The sequence below is a fragment of the Dendrobates tinctorius genome, unplaced genomic scaffold, assembly GCF_039654945.1.
Source record: "Dendrobates tinctorius isolate UK_male_01 unplaced genomic scaffold, ASM3965494v1 ptg000030l, whole genome shotgun sequence".
NCBI lineage: Eukaryota > Metazoa > Chordata > Amphibia > Anura > Dendrobatidae > Dendrobates > Dendrobates tinctorius.
The window spans coordinates 545,442-562,539 of NW_027361698.1; the positions used below are offsets into that span (position 1 = coordinate 545,442).

General features: G+C 45.4%; 1 protein-coding gene across 3 annotated transcripts in view; it reads right to left on the reverse strand.

The window, feature by feature from the left end:
* Positions 1–17,098, reverse strand: part of BDH2 (3-hydroxybutyrate dehydrogenase 2) — an 80,179-nt gene that overhangs the window by 46,350 nt on the left and 16,731 nt on the right. For all 3 annotated transcript variants that reach the window (XM_073571790.1, XM_073571791.1, XM_073571789.1), the window contains exon 3: positions 876–954. In XM_073571790.1, coding sequence (XP_073427891.1) covers positions 876–954 — 79 coding nt within the window. The remainder of the gene's footprint in view (positions 1–875; positions 955–17,098) is intronic.

The window sequence follows — 17,098 nt, forward strand, 5'->3', positions numbered from 1 at the left end:
TCTCATACCTGTCGCCTAGCCCCCATAAAATAATAAAGCTTATACTCGCCTCCTCATGCTGGCGCCGTTCCCACGGTGTCAGCAGTTATGGTCCTGGGATTCCCGTGCTTTTGTTGTGACATGCGACACTGGCGCCCAATCAGTGCTGGGGTCTATTACTGCCGAGAACAATCATCTAGTATAGATTATTTAGTGCCCGTCGCTTACCGCGGTCTGCCTGTGTAAACAGGCTATTAATAAGACCGTCTTACCGATCAGCCGGCATTGGGTGCTGTTGGTCAGTCCGTGTAAATGGACCTTAAAGTCACCAGATTTATCACAGTGGTTCATGCTGTTTGATGAATCTGTCTAGTGTAGGTTGACACCACCTATTAATTGGCTTACTTTATGCCAGAAATGTGTACCCCAATCTTGATGTATTTTTTGGTGCATTGTGTTGTATACTAAGCTAAGCCCCTTTCAGGGAGGTCAGAAAGTCAAAAAAATGTCAAACACAAATATGGGTGCAAGTCACATAAGACAGTTTTTTGGCACAAATTACTCCAGGATGCTGGGATCTAAGGGGTAAGGTTTCTCCTTGTGGAGAGTGACATGCCAGGTCTGGCATACCAGTATGAGGAGGCTTAAAGGCCAATATGTGGCACTAGATTTCAAGTCCTCTTCCTATCCGAAACAACAATTTGCATTTTCAGGATTCTGGCACATTTAGATTGATAAATATGCCCCAATGTTTGACGATACATCTACAGGACCAAACTCAATGTATTGCAAAGCAGACCCCAGCATTAGATAAATGACTATTTGGCATTCCCTTCATTTGGGGAAAGTCTATGACATCAATTTGAGGTGGTAATTCACAATGAACTGGCGATAACCTTTGTACGATTCTAGAGCCTTCAGCTTCTCTTCATTGACGTCTGTTGCAATCACCTTTGCTCCTTCTTTAGCAAATGCCTAAAAACAACAAAAAAGAAATACTGTACTGTCATTTCCAAAGTATCAATTACCAATAATGGTCAGAAAAAAAAATCCATTTTGTGCAATTCAGATTCTCAGTAATTGGCCATTAATCATCTTGATACCAAATAGGCCATGTTCACGTGATGGGATCACATTGCGTTTTGTTGCTAGGATTTCTTGAAATTTTCAAGATCGTAACAAACAAGGCAGCGGAATCTCATAATGTGAACATCTCTTCGTCTTGCCTTTTTAGGACCTAGCTACTTTTAACCCTTATAAGGGTTCTCCCCATGCCAGGGAAGAGTTATCATTAGTTCATGCCATTATGATCGACAATGGCCCTTCAGCTTTGATTTTCTTTCCGCAGTTACACAGAAGCACTGTCCAACTGAGTGGCGCTGGTTGGAAATTGCTGCTGTGCAGGGAAAATTTCAGAATAGTCCACAGTTCTCCACACACTGTCCCACCTCCTTCACTCTAGTGACTGGTGGGAATCCCAGCCGTCGGACTTCCAGTGAAGCTTTCTTGCTTCCCCACAGTCCAACAACCAGTAGTAGACGTAAGTTTTGCCATGTTTATTTGATAGTGTATTTCTAAAATCATATTTACAGATTTTTTTGTAACTTTGCACATACATTAGAATTGTTTTTTTTTTACTTTTTTTTAATCGGATATTAACAAAAGCTAAATGCTAATGTCATTTAAAAAATGGAGCACTGTGCTCTTATGCTATTAAAACTTCTAATTTTTCTTGTACTAATGGTTCTAAAACATATAATATAAAAGGATTTTTAAACTAATACTGATTATACGGTTTATACCGGGTGAGTCATAAAGGACGGACGTTTTTAAACTAATCATAAAATCGTTAAATATTTATTAAATATAAATGTATTCACAGATTTGGTTACGTATACTAATAGCATTTGACAAATTCAAGTGTGGAAAACAACATCTGCCATGTGGTGGCCATTATCAGTGATGCATTTCCAAAGGCGTTCTTGGAAGTTGGCATCAACACGTTCCAACACAACTCTGTCGATTTGGGCAACTTCCACTCGAATAGCTTCCTTCAGTTCTTGTAATGATCGAGGCTTAAGCTTGTATACACGTGATTTGAGGTGACCCCATAAGTAATAATCGCACATGGACAGGTCTGGGGACCTAGGAGGCCAATTAATATCGCCAAACCTGGAAATGATGCGACCAGGGAAGAGAGGGCGAAGAACGTTCATTGTTGCTCCGGCTGTGTGGGCTGTTGCCCCATCTTGTTGAAACCACACACTAGAGATGGGGATATGTTGCCGTCGTAACTCAGGAACAAAGAAGTTATTTATCATGGCGATATAACGTTGTGAGTTCACGGTAACAGTATTGCCATTATCGCCTTCGAAAAAGTACGGACCGATCACGCCATATTTGCCCATAGCGCACCACACCGTTACCTTAGGGCTGTGCAGCGGTCGTTCATGTAATTCTTTCGGATTTTCATAGGCCCAATAACGGCAGTTCTGCTGATTAACCATGCCATTGACATGGAAATGAGCTTCATCACTCATGAATAAAATAAGGTTGTCATTTTGCTCAATAATTGCTTCCATCTCATGTGCGAACTTCAGTCGCGCTGCGTAATCCCCGCGCTCCAACTGTTGCACAATGGCCAATTTATAGGGGTGGAAATGCAGGTCTAAATGCAAAATACGCCTTACTGTACGATTACTGAGGGCAAGTTCTAAAGAATGTTTCCGAGCAGATCGACTCGGACTACGCAGCATGGCTTGCCTGACGCGTTCCACATTTTCAGGGGTACGTGCCGTTCGTGGAGCCCCCGGTGGTCGTTTGTTCATTAGTGTACCTCGTGTACGGAGTGCTTCAACCCAACGTAGGATAGTGTTACGAGCGGGAACAGCTTGATTTCTGTGAATATTGAAATGACGCCGAAACTCACGCTGAACGGCTGTGATACACTCATTATTCTTGACAAAACTGTCGTACGCAAAAACGCGATGTTCTATCGTCCACGGCACCATAGCTTAAACTGAAACTAAAATAAAAACAATGCTTTCACCTCACAAACATAACCCCGCCTCCCGCACATCTCTACCTCCACCTGGTGGTGAGTTATAGCCACTTCAAATACATCCGTCCTTTATATTTAACGATTTTATGATTAGTTTAAAAACGTCCGTCCTTTATGACTCACCCGGTATAATAGAATGTGGTATTTTCCAACTAAAATATGTAGGGTCTACAATCCATAAAGTAACCCCTTCATGACCCAGCCTATTTTGACCTTAATGACCTGGCCATTTTTTGCAATTCTGACCAGTGTGCCTTTATGAGGTAATAACTCTGGAACGCTTCAACGGATCCTAGCGATTCTGAGTTTTTTCGTGACATATTGGGCTTCATGTTAGTGGTAAATTTAGGTAGATAATTTTTGCGTTTGTGAAAATAAAATCAGAAACTTGGCGAAAATTTAGCAATTTTCAAATTTTGAATTTTTATTCTGTAGAACCAGAGAGTTATGTGACATAAAATAGTTACTAAATAACATTTCTTTATCGCCTCATTGGGGGACACAGATTCCCATGGGTGTATGCTGCTGCTGCTAGGAGGCTGACACTATGCAAAACAAGAAAATTAGCTCCTCCCCGGCAGTATACACCCACCGACTGGCACCAAGCACCTCAGTTTGTGCTTAGTGTCTGTAGGAGGCGGACCGGGATCTCCCCAGATCCGCAGTTATCTTTTTTCCCTTAGGTTTTCTGCTTGAACGTATTAATTATTTCTCCTTTATTTTTCAGATTCAAGTCAGGAAACAGGGTGTAAGTCACCCTGCTTTCCTATATCAGGCGGCTGAGCGAGCAGTGTGGTGCCATCCACATCGCAACTCTCAGTACCACAGGCAGGACTTTTTCCTTATCACTTTCGGTGCTATGGGATGTGGACAGGTGGCTGGTCCTTGCCAAATCCCCCTCCTCACCCCTCTCTCGGGACAGGGCTGAGAGGAAGACGGCGGTTTCAAGGAAGGCTCTCTCTTTTCCCAACAAGAGGTTACGCTGTCTTCTGCAGGAAGCGGGTACAGAGGAATTTCTCCAGCGGCCTGCCTTACACTCGTGGGCCCCTGTGATCATCCTCTTCAGGGACATCAGGTAAGTGCCTGTGCGATCCCTTCAGCCCTGCATTGTCAAAAGAAACCATCGGCAGCACCAACAAAGGTTTCCCTGTTTGAATCTCCCCTGCCTGCCGCGCGCCTCTCTCACTGTATTCAGCGGGACACAGAACAATGTTTTTCTTTATTCAGTCTGGAAATCAGGGGAATCTGGGGGCATATTACTTTAATATCGGCGCTCCTTTCTCTTCTGAGTAATTATCAGGCACGGGGCTGCGGCGCTGTTCAGTTTCACTTTTGTTTTCAACCCCTCCCTCAGAGCGCGCTTTTCTTCGCGCCCTTCCCAGCCCATCACAGGGCTCCTTTCGATTTTGCTGTGCCAGCCCCCTCCTTTACCACGCCCCCCAATGCTGTTATCCAATCGCTACTCAGCCGCTAAGCTCCGCCCGCCGCTGCCTCATACAGTATTTCCTGGGTTTTCATCTCGTCTCCTGCGCTGCTTGGGGGACACTTCAGCGTTCGGTCTGCTCACCTGAACCTCGGTAGGCTCTGCTCTGAGGCTCCAATTAGCTCCCCTCCGCAGTTCTCTCACTTTTCCGTGCGGCCATTCAGCGCAGTTACATATGCCCAACCCTTCAAAGGATCTCTTTTTCAGGCCCATCGCTACACACTACGCTTGTGCGCTCTGTAATAAGAAGTGGGCATCAGGTCAGGCGTCCCCCTTCTGCCCGTCCTGCAGGCCTTCCACTATGTCTGCCTCTCAGGAGCACATCGAGTCCCAGAATGGGGACACTCCACCTCCCCCGGAGTGGGCCGTAGCTATGTCTCAGTCGGTCTCCGACTTGACTAAGGTTTCTCAGTCGCTGGTCCAGGTCTTAGAACGATTACCGCAGCTAGCTGCAGCCACCTGTGCACCGACCGCCTCTCACGGTGAGTCGTCCGCACCTGACCGCGACCTTCAGAGGGACAGACCGAGCAGGAGTTCTAGGAAGCGTGCACTGTCTAGCTCGTCATCCAGCTCGCAGGGTCCTTCTGCCTCTCCTAGGTTTCATACGCCTTCCTCAGAAGATGACCTTAAGTCAGGCGATGACTCCCAATCGGGTTCTAGTTCTGATGCAGACAACGCATCTAAAACACGGGACATGGTCGATAGCCTCATTTCGGCCATCTTCGAAACCCTTAAAATTAAGCAGGATAAGGTGATCCCTCAGGAATGCTCGGTTCTATTTAAACAAGCAAGACCTCCTCCTCAAACCTTTCCTAATCACAAAGAGTTTGAAACTACCTTGTCCAAACACTGGGAGCACCCTGAGCAACGTTTTTCAGGCCGCAGGTACCTAGACGTCCTGTACCCCTTTGATGCGGATCTGCTCACAAAGTGGACCAAGGCTCCCGAGGTGGATCCACCAGTTTCCAGGATAGCCTCAAACGGTTCTCTCTCTCCCAGATGGGGCATCGCTTAAAGATCTAACCGACAGGCAGATTGACTTAGCTAGCTAAGTCAATCTTTGAGGCATCCGGCGCCTCCCTCTGTCCTATTTTCGCATCCTCCTGGGTGGCGAAAGTCATTTCCGCTTGGGCTGAAATGCTTCGCAAGGGCATTTTAGCGGCAGCTCCTCAAGACGAGTTGGCAGATCTGGCTGATCAGATTAATCATGCTGGTAAATACCTTTTGGCCGCCTCCTTGGACGCGGCCGGGTGCGTAGCAAGGACTAACAGCAACGTAGTGGCCGAGTCCTTTGGCTAAAGTCATGGAATGCGGATACCACTTCAAAGAAGTCGCTTACTAACCTGCCATTCCACGGTTCTAGGCTCTTTGGAGCCAAGCTGGATCAAATAATTTCCGATGCCACTGGTGGTAAAAGCACCTCTTTGCCCCAGTCTAGACCTAAACGCTTTTTTAAAAGAAAGCGTTTCCGACCTTTTCGGCCCTTCTCGTCCACAAAGAGAACCACCCAGCATGATCGGTCTTCCGCCACTGGTGAGCGGGAGCAGAAAAAGCCATCTTACAAGCCCGCCCCCCGCTGCAGAGCTAGAGGACAATACTCCAGGTCCTCAGGCGCAAGTTCCGGTAGATTTTCCTCCAAGTGACGGGTCACCCCCACCTGGCAGTTTTTCCAGGATGGGAGGCAGACTTTCCGTTTTCGCAGATGCTTGGCTGTCTGTGGTGGACGACGCTTGGGTCAGAGAAATCATCGCATCCGGTTACAAGATCGAATTTGCATCTCTCCCGAGCAGACGGTTCTTCCCATCTCGACCTCCAAGACAGCGGTCCCATATCCCAGGGTTTTTCAGGCCATCTCCTCCCTTCTTTCCGCCGGAGTGATTGTTCCCTTTCCCTCAAACGAACGGTTTTCAGGGTTCTACTTAAATCTCTTTGTAGTCCCGAAGAAAGACTGTTCCCTTTGTCCAATCCTGGATCTCAAATTGATCAATCGCCACGTGAAGATTCTCCATTTCAAAATGGAGTCTCTTCGATTGGTGATAGCCTCAATGGAACCCGGAGAATTCCTCTGCTCTGTGGACATACGGGATGCTTATCTTCACATTCCTGTTTGTGTGCAACATCAGAAATATCTTCGATTTGCGATTCAGGAAACTCACTATCAGTTCACGGCTCTTCCCTTCGGACTAGCCTCCGCTCCCCGTGTTTTCACGAAGGTAATGGCAACAGTCATGGCCATCCTTCGCTCCAGGGGGATACTCATCATCCCTCACCTGGACAATCTCTTGATCAAGGGCTCATCCCATCAAGCCTGCCTACAAAGCCTCCAGATAACCCTGGACACGTTCTGCCGCCTCGGATGGATAGCCAACAAGGAGAAGTCCATTCTGAGCCCCACTCAGCGTCTGACTTTCCTGGGCATGGTATTCGACACGGATCTAGCTCGGGTGTTTCTTCCGAGGGAAAAATTTTACGGCTCTTGTCAAGGGAATCCGAGCCCTAAAACGGTCAACACCTATTCCACTTCGATCCTGCATGAAGGTTCTGGGGAAGATGGTAGCCGCCATGGAAGCAGTGCCCTTTGCACAATTTCACCTTTGCCCCCTCCAGCTGTCCCTCTTTTCAGCTTGGGACAAGAGCACGTTGCCTCTGGACCGCCCTATTCTCCTCCCTCTCAGAGTGAGGCAATGACAGCGTCAGTTCTACAAGGGAGGTCTTTTCTTCCGCTTCAGTGGCAAGTCATCACCACCGATGCCAGCCTTCTAGGATGGGGAGCGGTTTTCCATCAGAAAACGTCCCAAGGATGCTGGAATTCACAGGAAGCGGTCCTCCCCATCAATCTTCTGGAGATCAGAGCAATCTTCCTGGCCCTTCACCGCTGGCAGCCCCTCCTCGTAGGAAAACCAGTCCGCATTCAGTCGGACAACGCCACGGCTGTGGCGTACATAAACCACCAGGGGGGCACACGCAGCAAGCAAGTAATGTCAGAAGTGGCCAAGATACTTCGCTGGGCAGAACGTTACGTTCCAGCAATCTCTGCCGTTCACATTCCAGGGGTAGAGAATTGGGCAGCCGATTTCCTGAGCTGTCAAGGCCTTGCATCAGGCAAATGGGCTCTTCATCCCTCAGTCTTCGATCAGATATGCCAGCGATGGGGCTCTCCGGATGTCGATCTCATGGCATCTCGGATGAACCACAAGGTCCCGTACTTCGTGGCCAGGTCCAGGGATCGCCTATCCGTTGCTTGCGACGCCCTAGTAATTCCGTGGTCCCAGTTCCATCTTCCTTATCTGTTTCCGCCTCTTGCCTTGATCCCAAGAGTGGTCAAGAAGATAAAATTGGAAGGAGTCCCAGTGATTCTAGTGGCCCCAGACTGGCCAAGACGACCTTGGTACTCGGAGCTAGTGAACATGCTCGCGGACGTTCCCTGGAGACTTCCAGACCGCCCAGACCTTCTCTCGCAAGGCCTCCTTTACCACGAGAATTCTCAGTCTCTGAGTTTAACGGCATGGCCATTGAGGCCGCGATCCTGAAGGAATCAGGTCTGTCCAGCCAGGTGATCCAGACTATGATCAGAGCCAGAAAGCCAGCCTCTTCCCGCATTTACCATAGGTACTGGAAGGCTTTTTTCCGTTGGTGCGAGGATAAAAATGTCTTTCCAATGTCCTTTTCCATCCCATCCATACTTGGGTTTCTCCAGTCTGGTCTGGATGCGGGTCTGTCCCTCAGCACCCTGAAGGGCCAAGTATCTGCTCTGTCTATCCTCTTCCAAAGAGAGCTCGCTATCTTACCGCAGGTTAAGACTTTTCTCCAAGGGGTCGCCCATATTGCTCCTCCTCATCACTCGCCAATAGACCCGTGGGATCTCAATCTCGTCCTTAGCGATCTCCAAAAGGCGCCCTTCAAGCCTATTCAGGACATTTCTTTATCTCTCCTCTCATGGAAGGTAACCTTCTTGATTGCTATTACATCCATCAGAAGAGTTTCTGAGTTGGTGGCTTTATCATGTTGTTCTCCTTACCTGGTTCTTCATCAGGATAAGGTCGTCCTCCGGCCCGTTCCCTCCCTTCTTCCAAAGGTGGTATCCTCTTTCCACATCAATGAGGACATTGTTCTTCCATCTTTTTGTCCTGCTCCTTCTCATCCTCTGGAGAAGTCACTCCATAAGCTGGATGTCGTTAGAGCCTTGCGGGTCTATCTCGCCAGAACATCTTCACTTCATCAGTCCGATTCCTTGCTGGTCATCCCTGAAGGTCGCCGGAAAGGGCTTCCGGCTTCCAAATCCACGATCGCTCGCTGGATTCGTTCTACCATTCTGGAAGCGTACCGACTTCAGGAAAAACGGCCCCCTCCGGGAGTGAGAGCTCACTCCACCCGGGCTGTGGCAGCTTCGTGGGCCGTTCGACACCAGGCTTCGGCCTTGCAAACTTGCAGGGCCGCGACCTGGTCGTCTTTGCACACGTTTGTGAGGTTCTACAGGGTTCATACCCATTCCTCGTCTGATGCAGTTGTTGGTAGGAAGGTTCTGCAGGCGGCGGTGGCGCACCGGCCAACCTAAGCCCTTCCTGTTCTTTCGTTCTTTATTGCTTTTCCCACCCTTGGGACTGCTTTGGAACGTCCCATGGTAATCTGTGTCCCCCAATAAGGTGATAAAGAAAGATGGATTTTTGGTTCTTACCGTAAAATCTCTTTCTTGGAGCCTTCATTGGGGGACACAGCACTCTCCCTGTTTAAGTTGTACCGTGTTGGGTCTTTGAGTCCCTTGTTGGGTTGGTACATATGTTTACAGTTTTCTTCTACGCTTCTCCTGCTGCTTTCTCACCAACTGAGGTGCTTGGTGCCAGTCGGTGGGTGTATACTGCCGGGGAGGAGCCAATTTTCTTGTTTTGCATAGTGTCAGCCTCCTAGCAGCAGCAGCATACACCCATGTTAACCTGTGTCCCCCAATGAAGGCTCCAAGAAAGAGATTTTACGGTAAGAACCAAAAATCCATCTTTCCCACATGTCTACTTTACATCAGCACAATTTTGGAAACAAAATTTTTTTTTTTTGTTAGGAAGTTATAAGGGTTAAAAGTTGACTAGCGATTTCTCATTTTTACAACAAAATTTACAAAACCATTTTTTGTAGGGACCACCTCGCATTTGAAATCACTTTGAGGGGTCTATATGGCAGAAAATACCCAAAAGTGACACCATTCTAAAAACTGCACCCCTCAAGCTACTCAAAACTACATTCAAGAAGATTATTAACCCTTCAGGTGCTTCACAGGAACTAAAGCAACGTGGAAGGAAAAAATGGACAATTTAATTTTTCCAACAAAAATTTTCTTTTAGCATCAATTTTTTCATTTTCACATGGGTAGCAGGATAAAACGGATCCTAAAATTTGTTGGGCAATTTCTCCTGAGTACTCCGATACCTCATATGTGGTCATAAAACCACTGCTTAGGAGCACGGCAGGGCTCAAAAGGGAAGGAGCGCTATTTGACTTTTTGAAAGGAAAATATGCTGGAATATTTAGCAGTTGCCATGTCGCTTTTGGAGAGCCCCTGTGTGCCTAAACATTGGCGCTCCCCCACACATGACCCCATTTTGGAAACTAGACCCTCTAAGGAACTTATCTAGATGCATAAAGAGCAATTTGAACCCCCAGGTGCTTCATAAATTTGTCCGTAAAAAAAAAAAAAAAGTACTTTTTTTTTTTTTTTTTTCACAAAAATTTTCTTTTAGCCTCAGTTTTTTCATTTTCACATGGGCAACAGGATAAAATGGATCCCAACATTTGTTGGGCAATTTCTCCTGAGTGCACTGATACCTCACAGGTGGTTATAAACCAATGTTTGGGCACACGGCAGGGCTCAGAAGGGAAGTAGCGCCATTTGACTTTTTGAATGGAAAAATAGCTCCAATCGATAGCGGACACCATGTCGTGTTTGGAGAGCCCCTGTGTGCCAAAACTTTGGAGCTCCCCCACAAATGACCCCATTTTGGAAACTAGAACCCCTAAGGAGCTTATCTAGATGTGTCGTGAGCACTCTGAACCCCCAAGTGCTTCACAGAAGTTTATAACGCAGAACCGTGAAAATAAAAAAAAAAAAAAATTTTCCTCATAAAATGATTTTTTTTAGCACGCTATTTTTTATTTTCACAAGGGTAACAGGATAAATTTGACCCCAAAAGTTGTTGTCCAGTTTGTTCTGAGTACGCTGGTACCCCATATGTAGGGGGGGGGGGACCACTGTTTGGGCACACGTTGGGGCTCGATAGGGAAGTAGTGACGTTTTGATGGAATGGTCTGCGGGCGTCATGTTACGTTTGCAGAGCCCCTGATCTACCTAAACAGTGGAAACCCCCCACAAGTGACTCCATTTTGGAAACTAGACCACCCAAGGAACTAATATAGATGTGTGGTGAGCACGTTGAACCCCCAAGTGTTTCACAGAAGTTTATAACGCAGAGCCGTGAATATAAAAAATAATTTTTTCCCACAAAAATAATTTTTTTAGCCCCCAATTTTTAATTTTTCCAAGGGTAACAGGAGAAATTAGACCCCCAAAGTTGTTGTGCAATTTTTCCTGAGTACGCTGATACCCCATATGTGGGGGTAAACCACTGTTTGGGCACACATCGGGACTCGGAATGGAGGGAGCACTGTTCGACTTTTTGAACACAAAATTGGCTGGAATAAATGGTGGCGCCATGTCGTGTTTGGAGACCCCGTGATGTGCCTAAACAGTGGAAACCCCTCAATTCTATCTTCAACCCTAACCCCAACACACCCCTAACCCTAATCCCTACCCTAATCATAACCCTAGCCACAACCCTATCCCCAACACACCCCTCACCCTAATCCCAACTCTAACCACAAACCTTAACCTAATCCCAACCCCAATCTTAACCCTAGCCCTATTTCTAACCCTAACCCTAATAGAAAAATACAAATATTTTATTTATTTTATTATTTGTCCCTATGGGGGGTGATAAGGGGGGCGGTGATTTACTTTTTTTTTTTAATTTTGATCACTGTGAGAGTTTATCACAGTGATCAAAATAAAAAAAAAAAAAAAGAATCTGCAGCCTGTAAATGTCGGCGGGCGCACTGCGCATGCGCCTGCCATTTTCCAAGACGGCGGCGCCCATGAACCGGGACGGCCAGGGGGCAGACTATGACAGCGGCGGCCGATCGCCGTCGTTCTGCACCGTCAGTCGGTGTGGGGGGGTTAAATTAGTGTCTCCAGCCATAGCAGATGCTATTTCAGCATCGGCCTGGCTGGATTGTAATATTTCATCAATTTTCATTGATGAAATTTTACTATCGCTCTGATTTGGCTGTTGAAAGTGAAACCAATCAGAGCGATCGTAGGCAAGGGGGGGCTAAGCCACTCCCCCTGGGGTGAAGCACAAAGCCTCCTGTCACTGCGGGTCGGGTGACCTTTCAGTGACCCCGGTCACCCGACCCGCAGGGGGGCTTTGAAGTCATGACACAGGGTATGCGTCATGGGTCGGATTGGCACCAACTTTCATGACGCATACGCTGTGTCACAGGTCGGGAAGGGGTTAAAAAGTAGATTTCGGGAACATTCACGTTACATAGAAAAACCAAGTGGTCGTAATATTTCCAATATCTCAAATCATTTCATTCAATGCTATAATAGACATATGCAATTGAACAGGTTCACACACATATAGGCAGAGGGGATAGGGAAAACATGCTACCAAATAGGGAGGCTTTTTGGATATATCTGCTCAATACAATGCCTCCAGCTGGACTGAATTTAAAAAGGGAAGTTATGTTACATTAATTTTATGTCTTTTCACTATTTTTATTATTGTTATTTGTATTTCATTTGTCTCATTTTTTTCTGTATTGTTTTTATTAACTTAAGGTGTCTTTGTATTTAATGTTTTCTATTTCTTAGAGTCCACACAGGTTTTTCCTGTTAAGGTAATTTGACCAAATCCATGAACTCTAAGTATTTTCCACTGCAGTGTTATTTTAGTATACCGAGGTTAAGAACACCCATTGTGTTTGAAACGCGTTCGGTTACATTAGTCACCTCTCTCCTTAGAAGCTACACACAACAATGCCTTGTAACCAAATGTTTTTTTTTTTTATTGATTTACTATTAAAAGAATGCTTTTCATACATTTTTCGTTAGAGCTGGATTGCTTCAGTTTTTCCTCCTCATTGAATCTACGTCTGGCTGAGACCGTATCATGTGCTCCACGTGTGGATTTTGTGTAGTCCTTTATAAGGGTGAGCCGTACATTTTTCGTTTTTAATATGCATCTAATAGATGTGCCTTTTTTTGGCCAACTGTGGCTGGGGGGGGGATGGGCCAATATCCATGGCCACTTACCGGCCAAAGAATACCAGCCCCCAGCTCTGAGCTTTAGCAAGGCTGGTTGTCAAAAATGGGGGGGACCCCAAATTATTTAAAATAATTTTATAAAAACAGCGTGGGAACTCCTCTATTCTTGATAACCAGCCTTGCTGAAGCTGCAGCCACGGCTGTGAGTTTTGCCTGGCTGGTTATAGAAAATACAGGGGAGCCACGCTGTTTTTTTTATTTATTTATAGCACAGGCGGCGGCTGATGACTACCCACATCAGCCACTCCTGCTGTCACTGTTATTAGCAGCAGCAGGGATAGGCTGATGTGAGTAATAGTCCCATCAGCAGCTCCAGTAGTCTCTTTTATTATTTAAATGTAACTATCATCAATCATCATTCTCCCCTGCTTGCGCCGATCGCTGGGCGAATGATGAGAGTCGTGTTCAGCACCGATGCCAGGGAACAGAGCTTACTGTATCGCTTCTTCCCCGGCGCCGATGCATGTCACATGGATGACATCCACGTGTGTTATGAGTATGCACGTGTGCAGAACGTTTTGTGGCCTGTGCTGACATTAAAAAATGCACGTCAGCGTGTTTTGCCCACGGACACGTGGAAACACACTGACGTGCACAGACCCATTCACTTGAATAGGCAAATAGCGCTCCGTTCCTCCAAAGTCTCTCTGTATGGCTAAGTAGTATTGTACAGCCATACATGGGGTATTGCCACGTTCAGTAGAAATTGTGGGACAAATTTTGGTGCCATTTTTTACCACATATGTGAAAATGTAAAATCTTTGGCTAAAACTAAATGTAAAGTGGTAAAAATGTAGTTATTTTGTCTTCACTGCCCAGTGGTATAAAATTCTGTGACACACCCATGGTGTCAATATGATCACTGCAGCCCTAGAAGAATCCACTGAGAGGTGTAATTTGTAAAATGGGGTCATTCTGCTGTTCTGGCACCTCATGGGCTCTCCCAGTGGGTCGTGAAACATGCAAACCATAACACTAAACACACACATGTAGGGTATTGGCACAATCAGGAAAAAATGGACCTCAGTTTGTTGTAAAAAATTTCCTATTAGCCCTTAGAAAAATTAAAAACTTGGGGTAAATCAACATTTTAGTGGTAAAAATATAATGTATTCTTTCTTCACCGCTCAGTGGTATAAAATTCTGTGAGGCACATGTGGTGTCAATATGATCACTGCAGCCTTAGATAAATTCATTGGGGAGTGTAGTTTGTAAAATGAGTTCACATACAGGGAGTTTCTGTTGTTCTGGCACCTCAGGGGCTCTGCCAATGTTACATGGCACCCTCAAACCAGTGCAGCACAATCTGAACTCCAATATGGCGCCTCTTCCCTTCTGAGCTTTGCACTGTGCCTCAAAAGTAGTATTCCCTTACATATGGGGTATCAGTGTACTCAAGAAAAATTGCACAACAACTTTTGGGGTCCAATTTCTTCTGTTACCCTTGGTAAAATAAATTGGAAGCGAAAAGATTATTTTTGTGGAAAAAAAATATGATTTTTTAATTTTACGGCTCTACGTTATAAACTTCTGTTAAGCACTTGGGGGTTCAAAGTGCTCACTACACATCTAGATAAGTTCCTTGGGGGGTCTAGTTTCCAAAATGGTGTCACTTGTGGGGGGTCCCACTGTTTAGGCACATTAGGGGCTCTTCAAATGCGACATGGAGTCAGATTTCAATTCCTGCCAATTTTGCACTGAAAAGTCAAACGGCGCTCCTTCCCTTCTAAGCTCTGCCATGCGCCCAAACAGTGGTTTACCCCCACATATGGGGTAGCAGCGTACTCAGGACAAATTGCACAACAACTTTTGGGGTCCAATTTCTCCTTTTACCCTTGGTAAAATAAAAAAAACGTTGGATCTGAAGTAAAATTTTGGTGAAAAAAAGTTAAATGTTCATTTTTCTAACATTCCAAAAATTCCTGTGAAGCACCTGAAGGGTTAATAAACTTCTTGAATGTGGTTTGGAGCACCTTGAGGGGTGACGTTTTTAGAATGGTGTCACATTTGGGTATTTTCTATCATATAGACCCCTCAAAGTGACTTCAAATGTCATGTGGTCCCTAAAAAAATGGTGTTGTAAAAATGAGAAATTGCGGTTTAACTTTTAACTCATAACTTCCTAACAAAAAAAAATTGGTTCCAAAATTGTGCTGATGTAAAGTAAACATGTGGGAAATGTTACTTAAGTATTTTGTGAGATATCTCTGTGATTTAAGGGCATGAAAATTCAAAGTTGGGAAATTGCGAAATTTTCAAAATTTTTGCCACATTTCCTTTTTTTTTTTCACAAATAAACGCAAGTCTTATAGAAGAAATTTTACCACTAACATGAAGTACAATATGTCACGAGAAAATGTCAGAATCACCAGGATCCATGGAAGCTTTCCAGAGTTATTACCTCATAAAGGAACAGTGGTCAGAACTGTAAAAATTGGCCCGATCATTAACGTGCAAACCGCCCTCGGGGTAAAGGGGTTAAAAGTCCAGCGACTATTTTTTTCTTCTGTAAGTTTGGAGGAAGGAAGTCTCCAGACACAAGCTCCAGCAGGAGTTGAAGTGTGTTGCGTTCCAGAGGGGTGGAGCCATACTTGGAAGGATTGTTTGTATGGGCTCTTTATTTTCATTTGTGCCAGAAAGGCTGTTTTGTATTATAACTTTGCTTTGTGATTTATGAAGCAATAAACCACCCAGAGACTTTAAGGGTACGTGCACACGCTGCGGATTTGGCTGCGGAACCGCAGCGGACTTGGCCCTGCAGATCCACAGCAGTTTTCCATGCGGTGTATAGTACCATGTAAACCTATGGAAAACAAAAACTGCTGTGCACACGCTGCGGAAAAATCCACGCGGAAACGCAGCGTTTTATTTTCCACAGCATGTCAATTCTTTGTGCGGATTCCGCAGCGTTTTTACACCTGCTCCATTATAGGAATCCGCAGGTGTAAAAACGCAGGCAAAATCCGCACAAAATCTGCAGGTCATTTTACCTGCGGATTCCGTACGAAAAAATCCACACAGGAATGAGCAACGTGTGCACCTACCCTAATACCAAGTGTTCCTGTGTCTACCTGAGCGAGCAGCTGAGTGAGCTGACCGGCCACATGTCTTATAGGGACCTACAGGGAGAGTCTTTGTGGCGCTATTTGCTTCCAATAGGGTGCCAATCTCCGCTGGCAGGTAGGAACAAAGCTAGGTCACCTAATAGGGTGACGGCCCTGTCCTCTCTAAACTAATGTCTTATACCACTCTGGATTGTAGTTTTTATGGGGCTTTTTTGTATGTTTTTTGCATTTATTTAAATTGATAACAATAAATAGAGATTATGTGTATATGTGAACAAAGCACCAATACCAAACATCTATTTTTTAATTTTATTTTGGTAATGGGGTGGACCAAATTTACAAATTTTTCTAACTTATTAATTTTTTAGCACTCTTACAGGACTTAAACCTGTGATCCTGTCATCACTATATACTGAAATAACCCATTATTGCTGGAAAAGTACAAATCACAGTCTCCTATACAGCTCAGGCTGGGTTTCACTTGAGCAACAAGGTGGCAGCCATGGAAGCCTTCACAGGTCCCAGCTGCCAAGGTAAGGCATCGCCAGGAGACAGCGAGCACAAGCGACTTCTCCATTAAAATGTTGCTGTAAGTAACTGACAGCAGCATGTAAACGGTTAACAGCAAATGGAGCTCAGCACTAACCATTGCTGTAAAGGCTTGAGCAGACGATCATATTTTCTGTAAGAGTGCGATCCGACAAATATAGGTTCGCACTCGGGCCAACTTTAGTCCATGGGGTTGTGCACATGACCAACTGTTTCCTCTAATATCACTGCATGACTGCATTTGATCAGATATTCAGATTCAATTTGGCCATGCAAGTCCAATTTCCACAAACTGACAAAAAGAAAACATCCAAAATAATCAGATCACACTATGATCAGTGTAATTTGCAGAATCGTCCAGATTGTCTTGGATGAGAAACGCTACGGTCATCTGCACCTCAGGCGGATACCGGCTATAATAAAACTAGCAACAGCCATGTATGGAGAGGACTCATTTCGTGAGCAGGTTCCACACAATTCGCTCCACTCCTTGACGAATATGTGCCATGAGACATTAAGGCTATGTGCACACGTTGCGGATCCGCAGCGTTTTTTTTTCCGCGCGGATTTGCACCTAATCAGCAAAGGGT